Here is a 20,222-nt window from a genome sequence, read left to right on the forward strand (position 1 = left end):
CCCCCTCCCCCCAGCAACCCTCAGTTTGTTTTGTGAGATTAAGAGTCACTTATGGTTTGTCTCCCTCCCAATCCCATCTTGTTTCATTTACTCTTCTCCTACCCACTTAACCCCCCATGTTGCATTTCCTCTCCCTCATATCAGGGAGATCATATGATAGTTGTCTTTCTCCGATTGACTTATTTCGCTAAGCATGATACCCTCTAGTTCCATCCACGTTGTCACAAATGGCAAGATTTCATTTCTTTTGATGGCTGCATAGTATTCCCTTTGTGTATATATACCACATCTTCTTTATCCATTCATCTGTTGATGGACATCTAGGTTCTTTCCATAGTTTGGCTATTGTAGACATTGCTGCTATAAACATTCGTGTACATGTGCCCCTTTGGATCACTACGTTTGTATCTTTAGGGTAAATACCCAGCAGTGCAATTGCTGGGTCATAGGGTAGTTCTATTTTCAACATTTTGAGGAACCTCCATGTTGTTTTCCAGAGTGGTTGCACCAGCTTTCATTCCCACCAACAGTGTAGGAGGGTTCCCCTTTCTCCACATCCTCGCCAGCATCTGTCATTTCCTGACTTGTTAATTTTAGCCATTCTGACTGGTGTGAGGTGATATCTCATTGTGGTTTTGATTTGTGTTTCCCTGATGCCGAGTGATGTGGAGCACTATTTCTTGTGTCTGTTGGCCATCTGGATGTTTTCTTTGCAGAAATGTCTGTTCATGTCTTCTGCCCATTTCTTGATTGGATTCTTTGTTCTTTAGGTGTTGAGTTTGCTAAATTCTTTATAGATTTTGGACACTAGCCCTTTATCTGATATGTCGTTTGCAAATATCTTCTCCCATTCTGTCAGTTGTCTTTTGGTTTTGTTAACTCTTTCCTTTGCTGTGCAAAAGCTTTTGATCTTGATAAAATCCCAATAGTTCATTTTTGCCCTTGCTTCCCTTGCCTTTGGCAACATTCCTAGGAAGATGTTGCTGCGGCTGAGGTCGAAGAGGTTGCTGCCTGTGTTCTCCTCAAGGATTTGGATGGATTCCTTTCTCACATGAGGTCCTTCATCCATTTTGAGTCTATTTTCGTGTGTGGTGTAAGGAAATGATCCAATTTCATTTTTCTGCATGTGGCTGTCCAATTTTCCCAACACCATTTATTGAAGAGGCTGTCTTTGTTCCATTGGACATTCTTTCCTGCTTTGTCGGAGATTAGTTGACCATAGAGTTGAGGGTCTATTTCTGGGCTCTCTAATCTGTTCCATTGATCTATGTGTCTGTTTTTGTGCCAGTACCATGCTGTCTTGATGATGACAGCTTTGTAATAGAGCTTGAAGTCCGGAATTGTGATGCCACCAACTTTGGCTTTCTTTTTCAATATTGCTTTGGCTATTCGAGGTCTTTTCTGGTTCCATATAAATTTTAGGATTATTTGTTCCATTTCTTTGAAAAAAATGGATGGTACTTTGATAGGAATTGCATTAAATGTGTAGATTGCTTTAGGTAGCATAGACATTTTCACAATATTTATTCTTCCAATCCAGGAGCATGGAACATTTTTCCATTTCTTCGTGTCTTCCTCAATTTCTTTCATGAGTACTTTATAGTTTTCTGTGTATAGATTCTTAGTCTCTTTGGTTAGGTTTATTCCTAGGTATCTTATAGTTTTGGGTGCAATTGTAAATGGGATTGACTCCTTAATTTCTCTTTCTTCTGTCTTGTTGTTGGTGTAGAGAAATGCAACTGATTTCTGGGCATTGATTTTATATCCTGACACTTTACTGAATTCCTGTACAAGTTCTAGCAGTTTTGGAGTGGAGTCTTTTGGGTTTTCCACATATAGTATCATATCATCTGCGAAGAGTGATAGTTTGACTTCTTCTTTGCCGATTTGGATGCCTTTAATTTCCTTTTGTTGTCTGATTGCTGAGGCTAGGACTTCTAGTACTATGTTGAATAGCAGTGGTGATAACGGACATCCCTGCCGTGTTCCTGACCTTAGCGGAAAAGCTTTCAGTTTTTCTCCATTGAGAATGATATTTGCGGTGGGTTTTTCATAGATGGCTTTGATAATATTGAGGTATGTGCCCTCTATCCCTACACTTTGAAGAGTTTTGATCAGGAAGGGATGCTGTACTTTGTCAAATGCTTTTTCAGCATCTATGGAGAGTATCATATGGTTCTTGTTCTTTCTTTTATTAATGTGTTGTATCACATTGATTGATTTGCGGATGTTGAACCAACCTTGCAGCCCTGGAATAAATCCCACTTGGTCGTGGTGAATAATCCTTTTAATGTACTGTTGAATCCTATTGGCTAGTATTTTGGCGAGAATTTTTGCATCTGTGTTCATCAAGGATATTGGTCTGTAGTTCTCTTTTTTGATGGGATCCTTGTCTGGTTTGGGGATCAAGGTGATGCTGGCCTCATAAAATGAGTTTGGAAGTTTTCCTTCCATTTCTATTTTTTGGAACAGTTTCAGGAGAATAGGAATTAGTTCTTCTTTAAATGTTTGGTAGAATTCCCCCGGGAAGCCATCTGGCCCTGGGCTTTTGTTTGTTTGGAGATTTTTGATGACTGTTTCAATCTCCTTACTGGTTATGGGTCTGTTCAGGCTTTCTATTTCTTCCTGGTTCAGTTGTGGTAGTTTATATGTCTCTAGGAATGCATCCATTTCTTCCAGATTGTCAAATTTGTTGGCGTAGAGTTGCTCATAGTATGTTCTTATAATTGTCTGTATTTCTTTGGTGTTCGTTGTGATCTCTCCTCTTTCATTCATGATTTTATTTATTTGGGTCCTTTCTCTTTTCTTTTTGATAAGTCTGGCCAGGGGTTTATCGATCTTATTAATTCTTTCAAAGAACCAGCTCCTAGTTTCATTGATTTGTTCTATTGTTTTTTTGGTTTCTATTTCATTGATTTCTGCTCTGATCTTTATGTTTATTCTTCTCCTGCTGGGTTTGGGTTTCTTTCTTGTTTTTTCTCCAGCTTCTTTAGGTGTAGGGTTAGGTTGTGTACCTGAGACCTTTCTTGTTTCTTGAGAAAGGCTTGTACCGCTATATATTTTCCTCTCAGGACTGCCTTTGTTGTGTCCCACAGATTTTGAACCGTTGTGTTTTCATTATCATTTGTTTCCATGAATGTTTTCAATTCTTCTTTAATTTCCTGGTTGACCCATTCATTCTTTAGAAGGATGCTGTTTAGTCTCCATGTATTTGGGTTCTTTCCAAATTTCCTCTTGTGATTGAGTTCTAGCTTCAGAGCATTGTGGTCTGAAAATATGCAGGGAATGATCCCAATCTTTTGATACCAGTTGAGACCTGATTTAAGACTGAGGATGTGATCTATTCTGGAGAATGTTCCATGTGCACTAGAGAAGAATGTGTATTCTGTTGCTTTGGGATGAAATGTTCTGAATATATCTGTGATGTCCATCTGGTCCAGTGTGTCATTTAAGGCCTTGATTACCTTGTTGATCTTTTGCTTGGATGATCTGTCCATTTCAGTGAGGGGCGTGTTAAAGTCCCCTACTATTATTGTATTATTGTTGATGTGTTTCTTTGATTTTGTTATTAATTGGTTTATTGTTCATCCCTAATTTTAACAATTCCCTCTGTTCAGGCTTTCCCTCTGCAAGCTGAAAGTTTGTCGAAATCGTGATAGCATTATTCTTGGTTACCAAGAATAGTTAATGTAGTCATGCCAAAGAATCACACATTTGCTGTTTCCATTAGTCGGGTCATCAGGCCAGAGGCCATGTAATCACTTCTTCATCATTCATGTGGTTATTGTTAATTTCATCCAGTTGTCTGGTCCTGATGGATACCATTTAGCCTATAGAGTGGCTTCTGACAAGAATTTAAAACCTTTGAGAATATATGGCCCACTTGAGACGTTAATATGAGAACAGCCGAGGCTTGAGAAACTCTGCAGAGCACTGATTCCCAGGAGCCAAGATTTAACCAATTAAATAAATCAAATGGGTTATAATCAGATTCAGGCATTACCTTTCTAAGCCCCTGTATGATTTTTTCACAAGTTATCTACATAAGCACATGATGTATTAGCAAACCCACATCCTCCTGACCAGGTAAGAACAGGTGAACTTGAGGAGGTCAGATTTCAGGAGGCCGTGTTGCAGGTGGGCTTTCTTCTAAATTAGGCCTCTCTATGATGTGAGCAAGCAGGCATTTTAATGAGAGGCGTTTCCGTGGAAACAAAAGAAAAACAAAGGTTAATAATTTGAGCAAAGTATAAATTTAGTTTTCTGAGTCTGGAGAGAGGCCAGTTGAGAAGATTTCTAGATGTCGGGTTCTAAGCATCCTTAGATAGAGGAAGACAAGCCATAGTAATCAGGCAGATTTTCCTAATTTGCAGTGATTGTGTCTGGTGACCTTTCTGAGTGGCCACAGAGCAAAAGGCAAGAGGGTTGTTCACACATTGAGTTGCTGTGCTAAGTCTCTGAAGTTTATATCAAGTTGTCCAACTTTAGCTTGTATGGCTTTAGGAAAAGGGCAGCTTTTAGTTTCATAGTGGTTCCAAGTCAAATTAGTGGGAGAAATTGAAAATGTCAGATTGGAGAGTTTTAGACACGTATTGGAGGAAGAGCTAGAACAACTTAACTCTTCAAGTAGGGAAAATTCAGTTTTCTTAGGAAGTTCAAGGACTTGATAAAGACAAAACATAGAATCTTTGTTTTTTATGCAGAATACATGATAGTAAAGAAAAATCTTTTTTTACAGACCAGAATCTAAGAAAACTGTGTCCTTTTAACAGAAAGAAAACCAGATCTAATTTTGTACCAGTATACTTTTGATATTACATTTTTCCCTTTTTTTTTCTTTTTAACTTAACTAAATCCATTATAATCTTAGCTTGACCACACATAAAATTCCTTTCTCAAGGTGCCTGGGTGGCTCAGTTTGTTAAGCATCTGCCTTTGACTCAGATCATGATCTCAGAGTCCTGGGTTTGAGTCCCACATTGGGAATCCCTGCTCAGTGGGGAGTCTGCTTCTCCCTCTGACGCTCCTGCACCCGTGCTCTCTCTCTCTCACTCAAATATATAAAACTTTTTTAAAGAATTCCTTTCTCAAAATTGATTTTCTACAAACCTACCACAGCTTTCTATATCTATATAGGTTTTGTTATTTTTCCTTCTTATTCTGCAACAATCATTTTACTTTAGGATAAAATAACCTTTTATTCCCCTTACCAAACATGCATCTCCATTCTTCATACCTTCTTTTATTGAAAACACACTTTGTACTTTTCATGTATAGTCATTTTTTAATCCTTATTTTGTCTACTAGTTATACAAAAACAAAAACCAGCAGAAAACCAAAACAAACAAAAACTTCCCCAAACTTCTCTTCTTTTGTTCTTAATTTCAACCTTATTTGTTCAAATATTATTTTCTCAATTTCAAAACTTACAAAGCTTATCTGGACAAGAATGCAAGGTAATTGTTACAGAGTAATTACAGATTTACTCTTATAGGAAAATATAATTGCCTAAATACTATGTTAAATGAATATAAACTCCTATGTAATATAGTTTAAATAAACTGTATCCCTTTTGGGTTTTACAATATGAGATTCATTCATGTCTATAGGCTCATCCTGACACTGCTCTTTTAGATTGGGAATGACAGAACAGGTAAGGGCAACAGGATCTCCACGTTATTATTCAAGAAGCTTGCTCTATGTTAAGTAGGCAGAATAGAGATTTGGAAAATGAGTCAACAACTTCCAAACTGATGGCAGCACTATAAATATCTGGGAAGCCACCAGCAGAAGTCCCAGGCTTGTAAGAAGTTCTAAGCAATGCGGAAAGTTCTTTTAAACAAAGATTGCTATCTGGCTACAAAAAGAGAAGGTAATCAAGTTTGAACCTCTCACAGAGTGATCACAGCTTGACCTGGGAAGGGGGTCACCACTATGTGTGTACAGGACAGAAATGGTGATTGTTCTTGTATTGGTCTTTTTGGCTGGTTGCACAGACCTTTTTGTTACTCAGTTTATTGTTTTATAAGAGCAGTGGCTTTAAAACATGTTGGATCATTTCACGGCAAGAATTATAGTGTATGTTGTGGCCCAGCACAGACTTACATATATAAAACCATATAAGTAACTGAAATAAAAGTTTAAGAAGCTGGCACATATTTTCTATTTTCGGTATATGCCATGTATATAACACTATTTTGCACTCTATGAAGTTATTCTCTCTTATTTATATGTAGAATTTAAATCTATAATAAATCAATCTATAAATTATAGATAAAATGAAGATATATATTAGCCATTTATCTATATGGATCAACATAGATAATATGTATGTCTTCTATTTAAATAAATATTAATCACCATTCACCAATGGTCTGAGACCACAGCTGGAAAAAATGAGAAGTTACAGTAAAGTCTTCTGCTGTAAGAGAAAGCACTCATGGGTGTCGCCATGCTTCTCAGCTTCCAAAGGCATGCTTGCTGCGTTGCCCACATTCTGTTAGCACCAGCGCACACAGTATACAGAATTCATTTACACCTATTACTCTAAACGTTATGACAGCTTCTCTTTGGTTCATTTTGTATTCTCAGCTCTTCTTCCAACTTTTTCAATGATTTGACAGTTCAAGTTGTTCTCCAGTGAAAACTAGAGAACACACAATATGAACTACCATAGATTAGCATTCTATAGAGTAGCCAGTTTATAAGAATATTTCAAAATTGTTAGAATAATATTCTTTCTCCTAATAATTTTTTTTCATTGTGACATAAAACACGTTTATTAATAGACCAATGTGGTTTTTTTGGGAGGAGAGTCTCAGATAAAAATTAAAAAGCTGAAAGTAGATAAACTTATGTTTAGTATTCAGTGTTTGTCTTATTTGGAAATGATTTAGATATTCAATGAATATCCATTATTCAGTTTAACTTAGTACAAACTTTGATCTTATTTATATTCACTTAAATTACTTGGCTTTAACGTTATGCTTGGATTAGATCTCAAAGTAATTACCATCATCTTAAATTCTTTTCTTATTGAAAAATTTTGAAGAAATGCCTGCTTTTATTAAGTCAACAAATTGAAATTAGCTTTTATTTATCAAAGATTATCCCAGATCATATGAACTTGGAAAAACTTTAGGTTAGTTTCTGTGTTTCTGAGGGTACACTTGATTTATATAAATGCTTAATTTTCTTTGAGCCAATTAAATAGAGCTCTTACAAATTAATTTTGGCAATACCATCTGGAGATAGAAAAATATCCCATATCCACAATATACACACATAGACATATGTAACATGCAGATAGACACAGAGATCTTATAACTTTTGTTTTAAAACTTTTAGCCATGTCTCAGGTACAAAAGTGAAAAAAAATAGTTGAATTTAAATTGTGTTTCCTACAGATGGACCAAGTTGAGTAAGGTTACCTGCTCAGATGGCCAAAGTTTTTTACTATAGATTTTTTTATTTGTATGCTGCAGGGATCCTTTCAGAACTATATTTGAAGTCATTTTGTCTTTTGGAAGCTTCTGCATACCAATCAAAGAATGAATTCCATTGTCTCTGAGAGGTTTGGGATCCTTTCTTTTAAGGGTGCCACTTAAGGTGAACCTATCTAAAACAAAAATTCTGCAGAATGGCCATTGTGATTCTACATATTAAAAACTTCACCCATTTTGCCAGAAAGGCACAAGATAAAGGTCCAAGGGCCAGGTAGAATCTATCTTGCCTTTGGATATCCTGAAACACCCTAACTATGAGGGGCTCTGTTTTCTAATAGCTGTTCTAAAACATGTGGAATCACATGTTTTCCCTGAAATTTGGACAGGATGGGTGACTTACACACCAGCAAACAAAAGCAGAAACCAGAAAAGCAAAGGAGAAACAGAAGACAAGTGTGCACAATACAGTTGGAGAGCTTAGAATGCAGAGAGCAGAACTCAGATCCAAGAAAGACTTCCCTCAAGCTCCAGGGTCAGGGAGAAAGCTGTGAGCTCAGTGGGCCCTGTGGGTACCAGCCCTTGGTTGCTCACCGGCACTGGAGGTGCTGGAGGTCTTCCATGCATCCCACTTCTAACACCATGAAATGTCAAAAGTTCAGAAGAGCCGACATAAAACCAATGAATCATTGAAGTTGTAATTAGCAAAATTCTATGCCACAAAGAGACAATTTGCAAAAAGACAATTTGCAAAACAGGAACACTCAAGCCAGAACAAAGAATGAGTCTCGGGGGTGTATTGTTTAAAGGCAGCTTATATAGCAAGAAAGCATGACTGTTTATTCTTCACAGTGATTGATTACAATATTACAATTTTCGGTGGTTGCCTCATATCAATTTTAAGAAACAGTTCAAGTTTGCTTATGATTTCTAGAGGCATAAGCAAGAAATGATCTAGGTCGAGTTAGTCTCCTAAAGTAAGCTAAGTTAAGCTTTGCCTTATTACTGATTTTTTTTTTTGCTCAGGAACCTTCAAGGCTAGGCTCTATCTGTCCTTGATTTTAACAAAGCCCAGATGGTGGCCCCACCTAAACACAGACTCCAGCCAGTGGCACCATCCAGTCACAGAGCACAGACTAAGATTCCACCAGACCAAGAGTAATTGCGGAGCCTGTCCCACAGCATTGCTCAGTCGCAGAGTCCAAATGTGGACCCCTTCCAGCCAGGGAGCACAGCCTGGGAGCTTGCTGGACCAGAAATGATTACAGAGCCCTGCTAGGGGCTCTACAAAAATGGAAACACAACATTCTCAAACTTCTGGGATGTAGCAAAAGCATTTCTAAGGGGGAAAGTTTACCACTATCAATGCATACATTAAGAGAAAAAGAAAGATCTCAATTAAGTAACCTAAGTTTACATCTCAGGAACTAGAAAAAGAGGAAAAACCTAACCCAAAGTTAGCAGAAGGAAGAAAATAATAAAGATTAGAACAGAAATAAATGGAATAGAGAATAGAGAAACAGTAGAAAAGATTGACAAAAATAGTAGTGGATTCTTTGAAGAGAGAAACAAAATTGACAAAACATTAGGTAGAGTTACCAAGAAGAAAATAGAGAGGACTCCAATAATGCAATTATAAGTGAAATTATAAATGAAAGAAGAGATATTACAACTAATACCACAGAAACATAGAGGACCACAAGAGACTACTATGAATAACTGTGCCAACAATTGGATAACCTAGAAGAGATGGATAAATTCCTAGAAACAAAACCTACCAAGACTTAATTGGGGAGGGGCGCCTGGGTGGCTCAGTCATTAAGCGTCTGCCTTCTGCTCAGGTCATGATCCCAGGATCCTGGGATCTAACACCCCATCAGGTTCCCTGCTCAGTGGAGAATCTGCTTCTCCCTCTCTCTCCCATTTTCCCTGCTTGTGTTCCCTCTCTCACTGTCTCTCTCTCTGTCAAATAGATTAATAAAATCTTAAAAAAAAAAGACTTTATCAGGAAGAAATAGAAAATACAGAGAATGGACCAATGGGTAAGGATACAGATTCAATAATCAAAAACCTTTTAACACAGAAAAGTGGAGGACCAGATGGTTTCACTGGTGAATTGTACAAGACACTTAGAGAAGAATTCTCAGACTTTCCTGAGAAATTGAAGAGTAAGGAACACTCCCTAACTCATTTTACAAGGCTGTCATTAACTTAAGACGTTAACCTGATATATATACACTATAAGAAAACTATGGGCCACTATATCTGATGAATATGTATATGGAAAATTCTTTCTCTTTTAAAAGTTTATTTAAATTTAAGTTACTTAACATACAGTGTAATTAGTTTCTGATGGACAATTTAGTGATTCAACACTTACATATACAATACCCAGTGCTCTTCACAACAGATGCAAAATTCTTAACAATATACTAGCAAACTGAATTCAACAACACATTAAAAGGATCATATGCCATGATCAAGTGGGATTCATCCCTGGGATGCTAGGATGATTGAACATGTACAAATCAATAAATGTGATACCTCACATTAGTAGAATGAGAGATGAAAGTCTTATGATTATTTTGATAGGTACAGAAAAGGCACTTCACAAAATTTACAGATTAAAACAAACCTCTCAACAAATTGAGTAGAATGAATATACCTCAACATAATCAAGGCCATATATGACAAGTATGACATATACTCAATGGTGAAAGGTTGAAGGTTTTTCCTCTAAGATCAGGAGCAAGGCAAGGGGGCCCACTATTACTATACTATTCAACACTGTTGGAGTAGGCAATCAAGAGGACATGACTGCTAGTTGACTCTCAAGTTAGACCCAGGCAATCAGAAGCCTCTCACCTCTACCCTGTCCTTGGTATATATGCTATGTCTACCATTCCCCATATTAGGAATTGTCCAAGGACATCACCTCAAGAGAATAAAGTGTGGTTGAGACCATCTAGACAATATATGTGACTGAACCCAGTAAAGGCCTCTGCATAAACTTTTGAGATTCTGATGGGTGACTGTGATTTATTTATCTTGCAGCCACCCAAGAAAAGCCTCATGAGTCATTTCCCTTGTTTATTAAACCTGCCATCCATCAGTCAGCAGTGGTCTGCTTCTTTCTTTACTTTGTCCTTGCAGTCTGGGTATAGGGGCCGGTTTGTGAAGCAACAGATATAGTATTAGAAGTCCTACTGCAGGCAATCATACAAGAAAAGAAACATAGTCATCCAATTTAGAAAAGAAGTTAAATTGACTTTGTTTGCATATGATACGATCTTATATATGGAAAATCCTAAAGACTACCAAAAAACTCTTAGAACTAATGAAAAAACTTAGCAGGATATAAAGTAAACATACAAAAATCAGTTGCATTTATGTACACTAACAATAAACTCTCAGGAAAAGAAAAGAAAAAAAATCCCATTTAAATAGCATCAAAAACTATAAAATACTTAGACATTGATGAGAGAAACTGAGAAAGACATAAATAAATGGAAAGATATCTGTGTTTATGGATTGGCAGCATTAATATTATTAAAATATCCATACTACCCAAAGCCACCTACAGATTTAATGCAATCTCTACCAAGAATCCAGTGGCATTTTTCACAGAAATATTAAAAACAAAAAACACTAAACTTCATATGGAACAACAGAAGACCCCAAATAATCAAAGCAATCCTAAGAAAGTAGAACAAAGCTGAGGTATTATATTTCCTGATTTCAAACCATACGAGAAAGATACAGTAATCAAAACAGGCTGGTACTAACAATAAAAACAGATACATAGATCAGTGGAACAAAATAGAGACTTTGGGAATAAACTCATTCATATATGGTCAATTAATTTACAACAAAAGAACCAAGAATATTCGGTGGTAAAAAAGTCTTCCCAACAAATGGTATTGGGAAAATAGAACAGCCATGTACAAAGGCATGAAACTGGACCCCTATCTTACCCCACTGACAAAAATTAACTCCAAATGGATTAAAGACCTAAAAATATAAGGCCCCAAATCATAAAACTTCTAGAAGAGAGCAAAGGGGAAAAACTCCTTAACATGGCTTTTGGCAACAATTTTTTGTGTATTACACCAAAAGCTCAGGCAGTGAACGCAAAAACAAGCAGGGGTACATCAAACTGCAAAGCTTTTCTTCACAGCAAATGAAATGATCAACAAAATGAAAAGGTAACCTTTTCATGGGAGAAATTATTTGCAAATCTATCTGATATGAAATTAATATCTCAAATATACAAGGTACTGAAACATGATAACATCCCCCAACAAAACAAACTTGTAAATAATCCAGTTTAAAAATGGACAAAGGATCTGAATAGACTTTCTTCCAAAGGAGGTATACAAATGGCCAACAGGTCCATGAATAGGTGCTCAACATCACTGATCATCAGGGAAATGCAAATCAAAACTACACCCCACATTTATTAGAATGGCTATTACACAAAAGACAAACGATAACGAATGTTGGTGAGAATGTGGAGAAAAAAGAACTGTAATACACCATTGTTGGGGAGTGCCTGGGTGGCTCAGTGGGTTAAAGCCTCTGCCTTCGGCTCAGGTCCTGATCCCAGGGTCCTGGGATCAAGCCCCGCATCGGGCTCTCTGCTCAGTAGGGAGCCTGCTTCCCTTCTTCTCTCTCTGCCTGCCTCTCTGCCTACTTGTGATCTCTGTCTGTCAAATTAATAAATAAAATCTTAAAAAAATACACCATTGTTGGGAATGTAAATTGATGCAGCCACCATGGAAGACAGTATGGAGGTTCCTCAAAAAATTAAAAATAGGACTACCATATGATTCAGCAATTCCACTCTAGGTACATATCCAAAGGAAATAAAATCACTATTTTGAAGAGGAATCTGTATTGTTGTTTATTGCACCATTGTTTACAGTATCCAAGACATGGAAACAACCTGTCATTGACAGATAAACGGATAAAGAAATGTGATACACACACATGCGCACATACACACACAGCCATAAAAAAAGGAAATCCTGATATTTACAACAACATGTGTGAATCTTGAGGGCATTATGATCAATGAAATAAATCAGATGGAGAATGCAAATGTTGAACAATCTCACTTACATGTCGAATCTAAGATAACCAAATTCATAGAAGCAGAGTAGAGTACTAGTTTTCAGAGGGGTAGGGGAAGGAATGTGCGAAGATAGTCTAAGGATACATATTTCCAGTTATAAGATGAATAAATTTGGGGGATGATTACATCTATGGTTACAGTAACTATAGTACAGTATGGTTACTATAGTTAACAATACTGTATTGTATACTTTAGAGTTGCCAAGAATATAGATCTTAAAAGTTCTCAGCACACACACACACACATATATACATACACAATGGTAATTATGTGAGATGATGTATTTGTTAACTAACCTTATTGTGGTGATCATTTCATAATATACACATATATCAAATAACCAGCAGTATACCTTAATGTAATTTTTCAATTATATCTCAAGTTGGAAAAAAAGACAATGATTTGAAAATTATGAAACATGCTTGTTGTGGGGATGGGTATTGGAATATTATTTGACATAGCCCATTGGTTAGTAGTTTGGCAATACTCATAAAATCTTATACATACCTTTGACCTAGTGATTCCACCTCTACACAATTAAGCTATAGATATATGTACATATTCATGAAATAGTGTATATGCAAAGTTACAATATTTATTTATAGTGTTTATTAAGTGCCTACTATGTGCCAGGAGCTGGTGATATAATGATGAACAAGACAGATAGAAATCCCCATTCTCTTAGAGCTTGATTCTCAGCTCTAGGGAGAGAAAGACAATAAAAATAAATGAATAAGGGTGAGCCTGGTGGTGGGTATTAAGGGGGTACATATTGCATGGAGCACTGGGTGTGATGCATAAACAATGAATTTTGGAACACACAAAAAAAATTAAATTAAATTAAAAACAAATGAATAAATAAGACATGCCCGCTTACCTCGCTTGTTGCTGATCCACCATTTTGGTGCCAAGACCTGCAGAGTGGGGACCTGAGCTGAAGAGAGAACTAGAGTGGAGCCAAGCCAAGGGTTGCAGGCTGGAGTGGAGCTGCCCATGGATGGCTACCCATGATACCTTCTTTGAGGTTCTAGCACCCACAGGTGAATAGGGTAACTAAGTTAAGCCTGAGCTGGGTAGAGTCCAGTCACTTTCCAAATACACATCCAACCAGAGGAAAGATATATAACAGCTCTGAATATTTATTGACTCCTAAATCAACATGGCTTTTTAGAGATGCCTTCCTTTTATTCCTGACTTCTAATAATTTCCTCTTCTTTTTTTTTAAAAATTTTATTTATTTATTTGACAGGCAGAGATCACCAGTAGGCAGAGAGGCAGGCAGAGAGAGAGAGAGGAGGAAGCAGGCTCCCTGTGGCACAGAGAGCCTGACGTGGGGCTCGATCCCAGGACCCTGAGATCATGACCTGAGCTGAAGGCAGAGGCTTTAACCCTCTGAGCCACCCAGATGCCCCTAATAATTTCCTCTTCTTGAAAAACATTACAGAAATATGAAGCAAGGAGTTAAAATAAATTCTTTCCTCTATAGACAATCTATATTAATTGATTGAGAGACTTAACATCATTAAAATAGCAATACTTGGGGCACTGGGGGGCTCAGTCATTTAAGCATCCAACTTCATTTTGGCTCAGGTTATGATCTCAGGGTTGTGAGATTGAGCCCCTCATTGGGTTCTGCTCTCAGCAGGGTGTCTGATGGATATTCTCTCTCTCCCTCTCCCTCTGCCCTGTAACCCCCTGCTCATGGTCTCTTGTGCTCTCTTTCTCTCTTTCTAAAATTAATAAATCTTTAAAAAAATAGTAATACTTCACAAATTTATCTATATGTTAAAGGCAATCTCAATAAAAAGTCCATTTGTGCATAAATTGACAAGGTGATCCCAAAAGTCATTTAGAAATCTATGGGGCCCAGAACAGCCAAAACAACCTTGAAAAAGAACAAAGTTACAGGACTCACATTTCCTGACTTCAAAACTTCCTACAAAGATAGAATAGTCAAGACTGTGTGGTACTGGCATAAGAATAGACATATAGATATAAATGAAATAGAATTGGGAGTCCAAAAATAAATTCATATAGTTATGGTAAATTTGTTTTTGATATGCATACCAAGACAACTCAATGGTAAAAGAAAAGTCCTTTCAACAAACGGTGCTAGGACAACTGAATATCTACATAAAGAAGAGTAGAATTCAATCCCTACCTCATACCACCTACAAAAATAATTCAAAATGGACTAAAGACTGAAACGTAAAAGCTAAAACTATAAAACTCTTAAAAAAAAGTCAGAGTAAATCTTCATGAGGTAATGGTGGTTTAGCTATGACACCAAAAGCCCTAGTACCAAAAGAAAAAATAGATAAATTGGAGTTAATCAAATTTAAAGTTAGTTGTGTCTTAAAGACAGCCTTAAGAAAGAGGTTACAACTCACAGAGTAGGAGGAGCATACTTGCAAATTATATACCTGATAATCATCTAACATCCAGTATATATAATGAGCTCTTATTACACACTAAAAAAAGATAAATAACCCAGTTAAAAATGGGTCAAGTGTTTCAACAGGTATTTCTCTAAGGAAGGTATATAAATGACCAATAAGTAAATGAAGATGTTCAATGTCATTCATTATTAGGGGAATGCAAATCAAACATAGTAAGATACCCATTTATACCCACTAGAGTAAAAGAAGACAGAAAATAATAATTGTTGGTGAGAATGTAAAGAAGTTGGAACTTTTATTCATTGCTGGTGAGAATGCAAAATGGTGCAACCACTTAGGAAAACAATTTGGTGGTTTCTCAAAATGTTAAGCATAAAATTACCATATGACCAAAAATTCCACTCCTAGGAATCTGCTCTAAGTATTTCTTTAAGAAATGAAAACATGTATCCACACAAAAATTTATACACAAATGTTCATAGCAGCAATATTCATAATAGTAGAAATAACTCAAGTGTCCATCAACAGAATAGATTTTTGTTTAAGATTTTTTTAATTTATTTTACACAGAGAGAGATCACAAGTAGGCAGAGAGACAGACAGAGAGAAGGGGAAGCAGGCTCCCTGCTGAGCAGACAGCCCGATGCAGGGCTTGATTCCAGGACCCTGAGATCATGACCTGAGCTGAAGGCAGAGGCTTAACCCACTGAGCCACCCAGGCACCCCCAGAATAGATTTTTTAAAATGTATATCCATACAATGGAATTTTAGCCATAAAAAAGAATGAAGCACTAGTATATATCACAACATAGAAAAATCTTGAAATCATGATGTTAATGAATAATTCCAAACACAAAAGTCCATATATTATATGATTCCATTTATAGTAATGACCAGAATAGGTAAATCAATAGAGAAGAAAGTAGATCAGTGTTCACCAGGGTCAGTGGGAAGAGGAGGTTGGGGATTAACAACTAACTGGTACGGGGTTTCTTTTGGCGGGGGGGTCATGAAAGTGTATCCGGAATTAGTGATAATGGATACAAATTCTGTGACATACTAAAAAATGTTGAACACTTTAAAGGGGGTAAATCTTATAGTATGCAAATTATATCTCAATGCTAAAATTAATGAATAAGTAAAATACGTGGTATTATGAGTATGACGAATATAGATTTAAAAGACATTGTTGCCATGATTCAGCCACTAACTACTAGGGAGCCTTGTTAGTGGCCAGCCTTAGCAAAATAAGGGTTTAGTCTAAATGATCTATTGGGTCCCTTCCAAATCTAGATTCCAATGATTCTCTCAACCTTCCTTAATAATCAACAATTTCAAAAGAAGTGCTGGAAAAGTCAATTCTAGAAAAAAACCAAGCCCTTACAGAAGACATGAACAGACATTTCTGCAAAGAAGACATCCAGATGGCCAACAGACACATGAAAAAGTGCTCCATATCACTCGACATCAGGGAAATACAAATCAAAACCACAATGAGATATCACCTCACACCAGTCAGAATGGCTAAAATTAACAAGTCAGGAAATGACAGATGCTGGCGAGGATGCGGAGAAAGGGGAACCCTCCTACACTGTTCATGGGAATGCAAACTGGTGCAACCACTCTGGAAAACAGCATGGAGGTTCCTCAAAATGTTGAAAATAGAACTACCCTATGACCCAGCAATTGCACTACTGGGTATTTATCCTAAAGATACAAACGTAGTGATCCGAAGGGGCACGTGCGCCCGAATGTTTATAGCAGCAATGTCTACAATAGCCAAACTATGGAAAGAACCTAGATGTCCATCAACAGATGAATGGATAAAGAAGATGTGGTATATATACACAATGGAATACTATGCAGCCATCAAAAGAAATGAAATCTTGCCATTTGCGACGACGTGGATGGAACTAGAGGGTATCATGCTTAGCGAAATAAGTCAATCTGAGAAAGACAACTACCATATGATCTCCCTAATATGAGGGAGTGGAGATGCAACATGGGGGGTTAAGGGGGTAGGAGAAGATTTAATGAAACAAGATGGGATCGGGAGGGAGACAAACCGTAAGTGACTCTTAATCTCACAAAACAAACTGAGGGTTGCTGGGGGGAGGGGGGTTGGGAGAGGGGGGCTGGGGTTGTGGACATTGGGGAGGGTGTGTGCTATGGTGAGTGCTGTGAAGTGTGTAAACCTGGCGATTCACAGACCTATACCCCTGGGGAGAAAAATATATGTTTATAAAAAATAAAAAATTAAAAAACAAACAAACAAACAAAAAAAACCCAAGCCCTTATACTTTTGGTATCTCACTTAAGGCAGCTTTATTTTTGCATATTGGTCATTTGATCTCTTTTCCTCTTTATAAAGAACAACTCTGAATGGATAGAATTCTAAAAACTGTAATGTCCCCTGAAGATTTCTGATTGATTGTGAGCTGCATGGAGAGAAATGCTGAGCTTAAGTAATTTGTAAAACTGAGTATCTCTGTAAATGTGAGAACAGATTTCACAAGCATTTCAGGAAGAAAGAGACATGGGTAGCTTTGGCTTTTTTGAGCCAAGGTGCGAACATACACAACAGTCATTACTGACATAAAAATAGAAGGTCAAGGGAGTGCCAGGTGGCTCAATCAGTGAAGCCTGACTCCAGTTTCAACCCAGGTCATGATCTCATTGGTCCTGGGATGGAGCCCCACATTGGGCTTCATGCTCAGCAGGGAGTCTGCTTGAAGATTCTCTCCCTCTGCACCCCCCTCACTCTCACTCTCTCTAAAATAAATAGATAAATTTTAAAAAAGAGTGTGATTTGTGAGGACACAGACTTCGTATGAGGCATTTTTACGGTGGTAAAGAGATTGGGCTCTGCAGTCACCTTGTCTGGGTTGGGATCCTGGGTCTACCACTTCCCAAGCCACTCTGAGCTGTTTCCTCAGATGTCACATAGCTACAGTATTTGTCCCTAGCTGTAGGACAGTTGTGAAGATTAAATTAGACGATACTCATAAAGCACTGAGAAAAGTGTCTAAGCCATGGTGAGGACTCAGCAAATGTCAGCATTCTCTGTTTGCAGTAAATACTCCAAATGCTTAATGAGTTTTTTAAACACACCTGGCATTACTTGACAGACACTCGTGTTGTGAATTGCATTCTCACCCAGATTCTCCAGTTGTTATGTCTTGTTATACAATGAGATTTTTTCATATTGTAAATAACTTTTTTACAGAATGCAAGCAAGAAGCCTTCATTAACAAAATGAAGATCCTGCTAATCACATTGATCTTAATCCTTTGGACTGAAACATTGGCAGATCATAGTCCAGGTACTGGTATATTTTATGTTTATTATCATTGAAGAACATAAACATTTTTATGGCTTAACTGACTCTCATTTTAATACACAGAAACAAAGGATTTATTTATTTACAAAAATCAAAGCAGACAGCATTGAATTATAGTTGGAGGCACACTGTCAAGTGAACAATCTCTCAAAGATGACAGAGAGCCAAGGGCAAAGCATGAATTATGCTGCACTTGGCTAGAAGAACTTTAATTATTCATTGATTTGCTTAGGCCCCAATGTTCTGTGTCTCTGTGAATAGAGTCGATCCATTTGTTTTGGAGGTCAGTCTGCATCCTAGGATTCCCTGACAAACTTCTGAGTTACTTGGAAAGAGGGAGCAATCATTAGGCATTTACTAGTACATCTCTGATTTCCAGCGTGGAGGTGGCTGACTACGACAGGAGATCCTGGTGGTGTCTCCCTTGGGCCCAGACTCTCTTTATCAGGCTGGTACCCCTCTTACCACCCTCGCCCTGGGCCCAGCTGCTGTGAATATTGCCTGTAACAGCTCACAGACAAGGCCCACTTTCTCAGGAGAACCGCTCTCAGTTCTCTGAGAGTCAGCTAATGCAGGAGATTGTGCCCATAGCCTTCCGCTCCTTCCCTGCAGTTCCTGGGGATGGTCTGCAGCCAGTGACTAACAGAGAGAAGAGTATAACAAACCAGCCCTCTTGCCTCAGAGAGCGACATGCTCTGGAATCCTCTCAGATCAGGCAAATACGGTGCTTTGCTTCTCTCCTACTTGCCTTATCCTGCTTCCGCTCAGTGAAGCCCCCATCCCCCAAGTCCCCGTCTCAGATCTGCTTCTAAACTCTTCAACCCAAGACACCTGATTACCTGATATGGTACTAAAAGTTACTCTTAATCCACAGACTACTTGGGGGTTTTCTTGTTTATTCTTTAGTATATTATTGAAGTTTGGGGTTCCCCAGCCAAAACAAGAAAAAAAAAATGTCTCTGGGATAGAGTTGAGAAAGAAAAACATTATTCCTTAACCTTACGAAAGTCTTCCTGTTTAATATTTTCACAAAAACCAGTCTCGTTTCTTCTGTGACTGCCAGAAGACACTTCCCTTGGGATTCTGAGTTAGTCTTAACCTAGGACACAGTCTCAAATGAGTATTGTGGTCTCAAATGTAAAGGCTGAACAATTCATCACCTTGTTTAGGTTTGTTGTCATTTTATTCTGATAGAACCCGGCCCTGAGTATGCAGACGTGGTGTTTCTGGTGGACAGCTCGGATCACCTGGGAACTAAGTCCTTCCCCTTTGTGAAAACGTTCATCAACAAGATGATCAGCAGTCTGCCCATAGAGGCCCACAAGTACCGCGTGGCCCTGGCCCAGTACAGTGACCAGTTCCACAACGAGTTCCAGCTGAGCACCTTCAGGAACAGGAACCCCATGCTGAACCATCTCAAGAAGAACTTTGGCTTCATGGGCGGCTCCCTGCGCATCGGCCACGCGCTGCGGGAGGCGCACAGGACCTACTTCTCTGCGCAGGCCGGCGGGAGGGACAAGAAGCAGTTTCCCCCGATTCTGGTGGTGCTGGCTTCCGCGGAGTCCGAGGATGACGTGGAAGAGGCCTCCAAAGCCCTGCGGGAAGACGGGGTGAGAATCGTGTCCGTAGGGCTGCAGGGTGCTTCCGAGGAGCAGCTGAAGGCCATGGCCACAGCTCAGTTTCATTTCAACCTCCGGTCGGTCAGGGACCTTGGCGCATTTTCCCAAAACATGATGCAGATCATCAAGGAAGCCACCCAGTACAGGGATGGAGCAGCCGATATTCAAGGTAAGGAAGGCCTGGGTCCCAGGCAGGGGCCTCTGTGCATTCCGCCCTCATCTCCTGCGGCTCCCATTCTGGTTTCCGTGACTGGCCACCCTGAAGTCCTGGATATTTCTACACATCCC

At 38.4% G+C, this 20,222-nt stretch overlaps 1 protein-coding gene across 1 annotated transcript in view; it reads left to right on the forward strand.

Moving 5' to 3' along the window:
- LOC111155113 (collagen type VI alpha 5 chain) overlaps nt 1-20,222 on the forward strand; it is a 142,161-nt gene that overhangs the window by 34,499 nt on the left and 87,440 nt on the right. Inside the window, exons 2-3 of the mRNA XM_022515174.1 lie at nt 18,202-18,297; nt 19,510-20,103. Of these exons, the coding sequence (XP_022370882.1) occupies nt 18,231-18,297; nt 19,510-20,103 (661 nt within the window). The 5' untranslated portion in view covers nt 18,202-18,230. The remainder of the gene's footprint in view (nt 1-18,201; nt 18,298-19,509; nt 20,104-20,222) is intronic.

Source organism: Enhydra lutris, unplaced genomic scaffold (genome assembly GCF_002288905.1).
Source record: "Enhydra lutris kenyoni isolate GAN:26980312 unplaced genomic scaffold, ASM228890v2 scaffoldscaffold39, whole genome shotgun sequence".
Classification (NCBI taxonomy): Eukaryota; Metazoa; Chordata; class Mammalia; order Carnivora; family Mustelidae; genus Enhydra; species Enhydra lutris.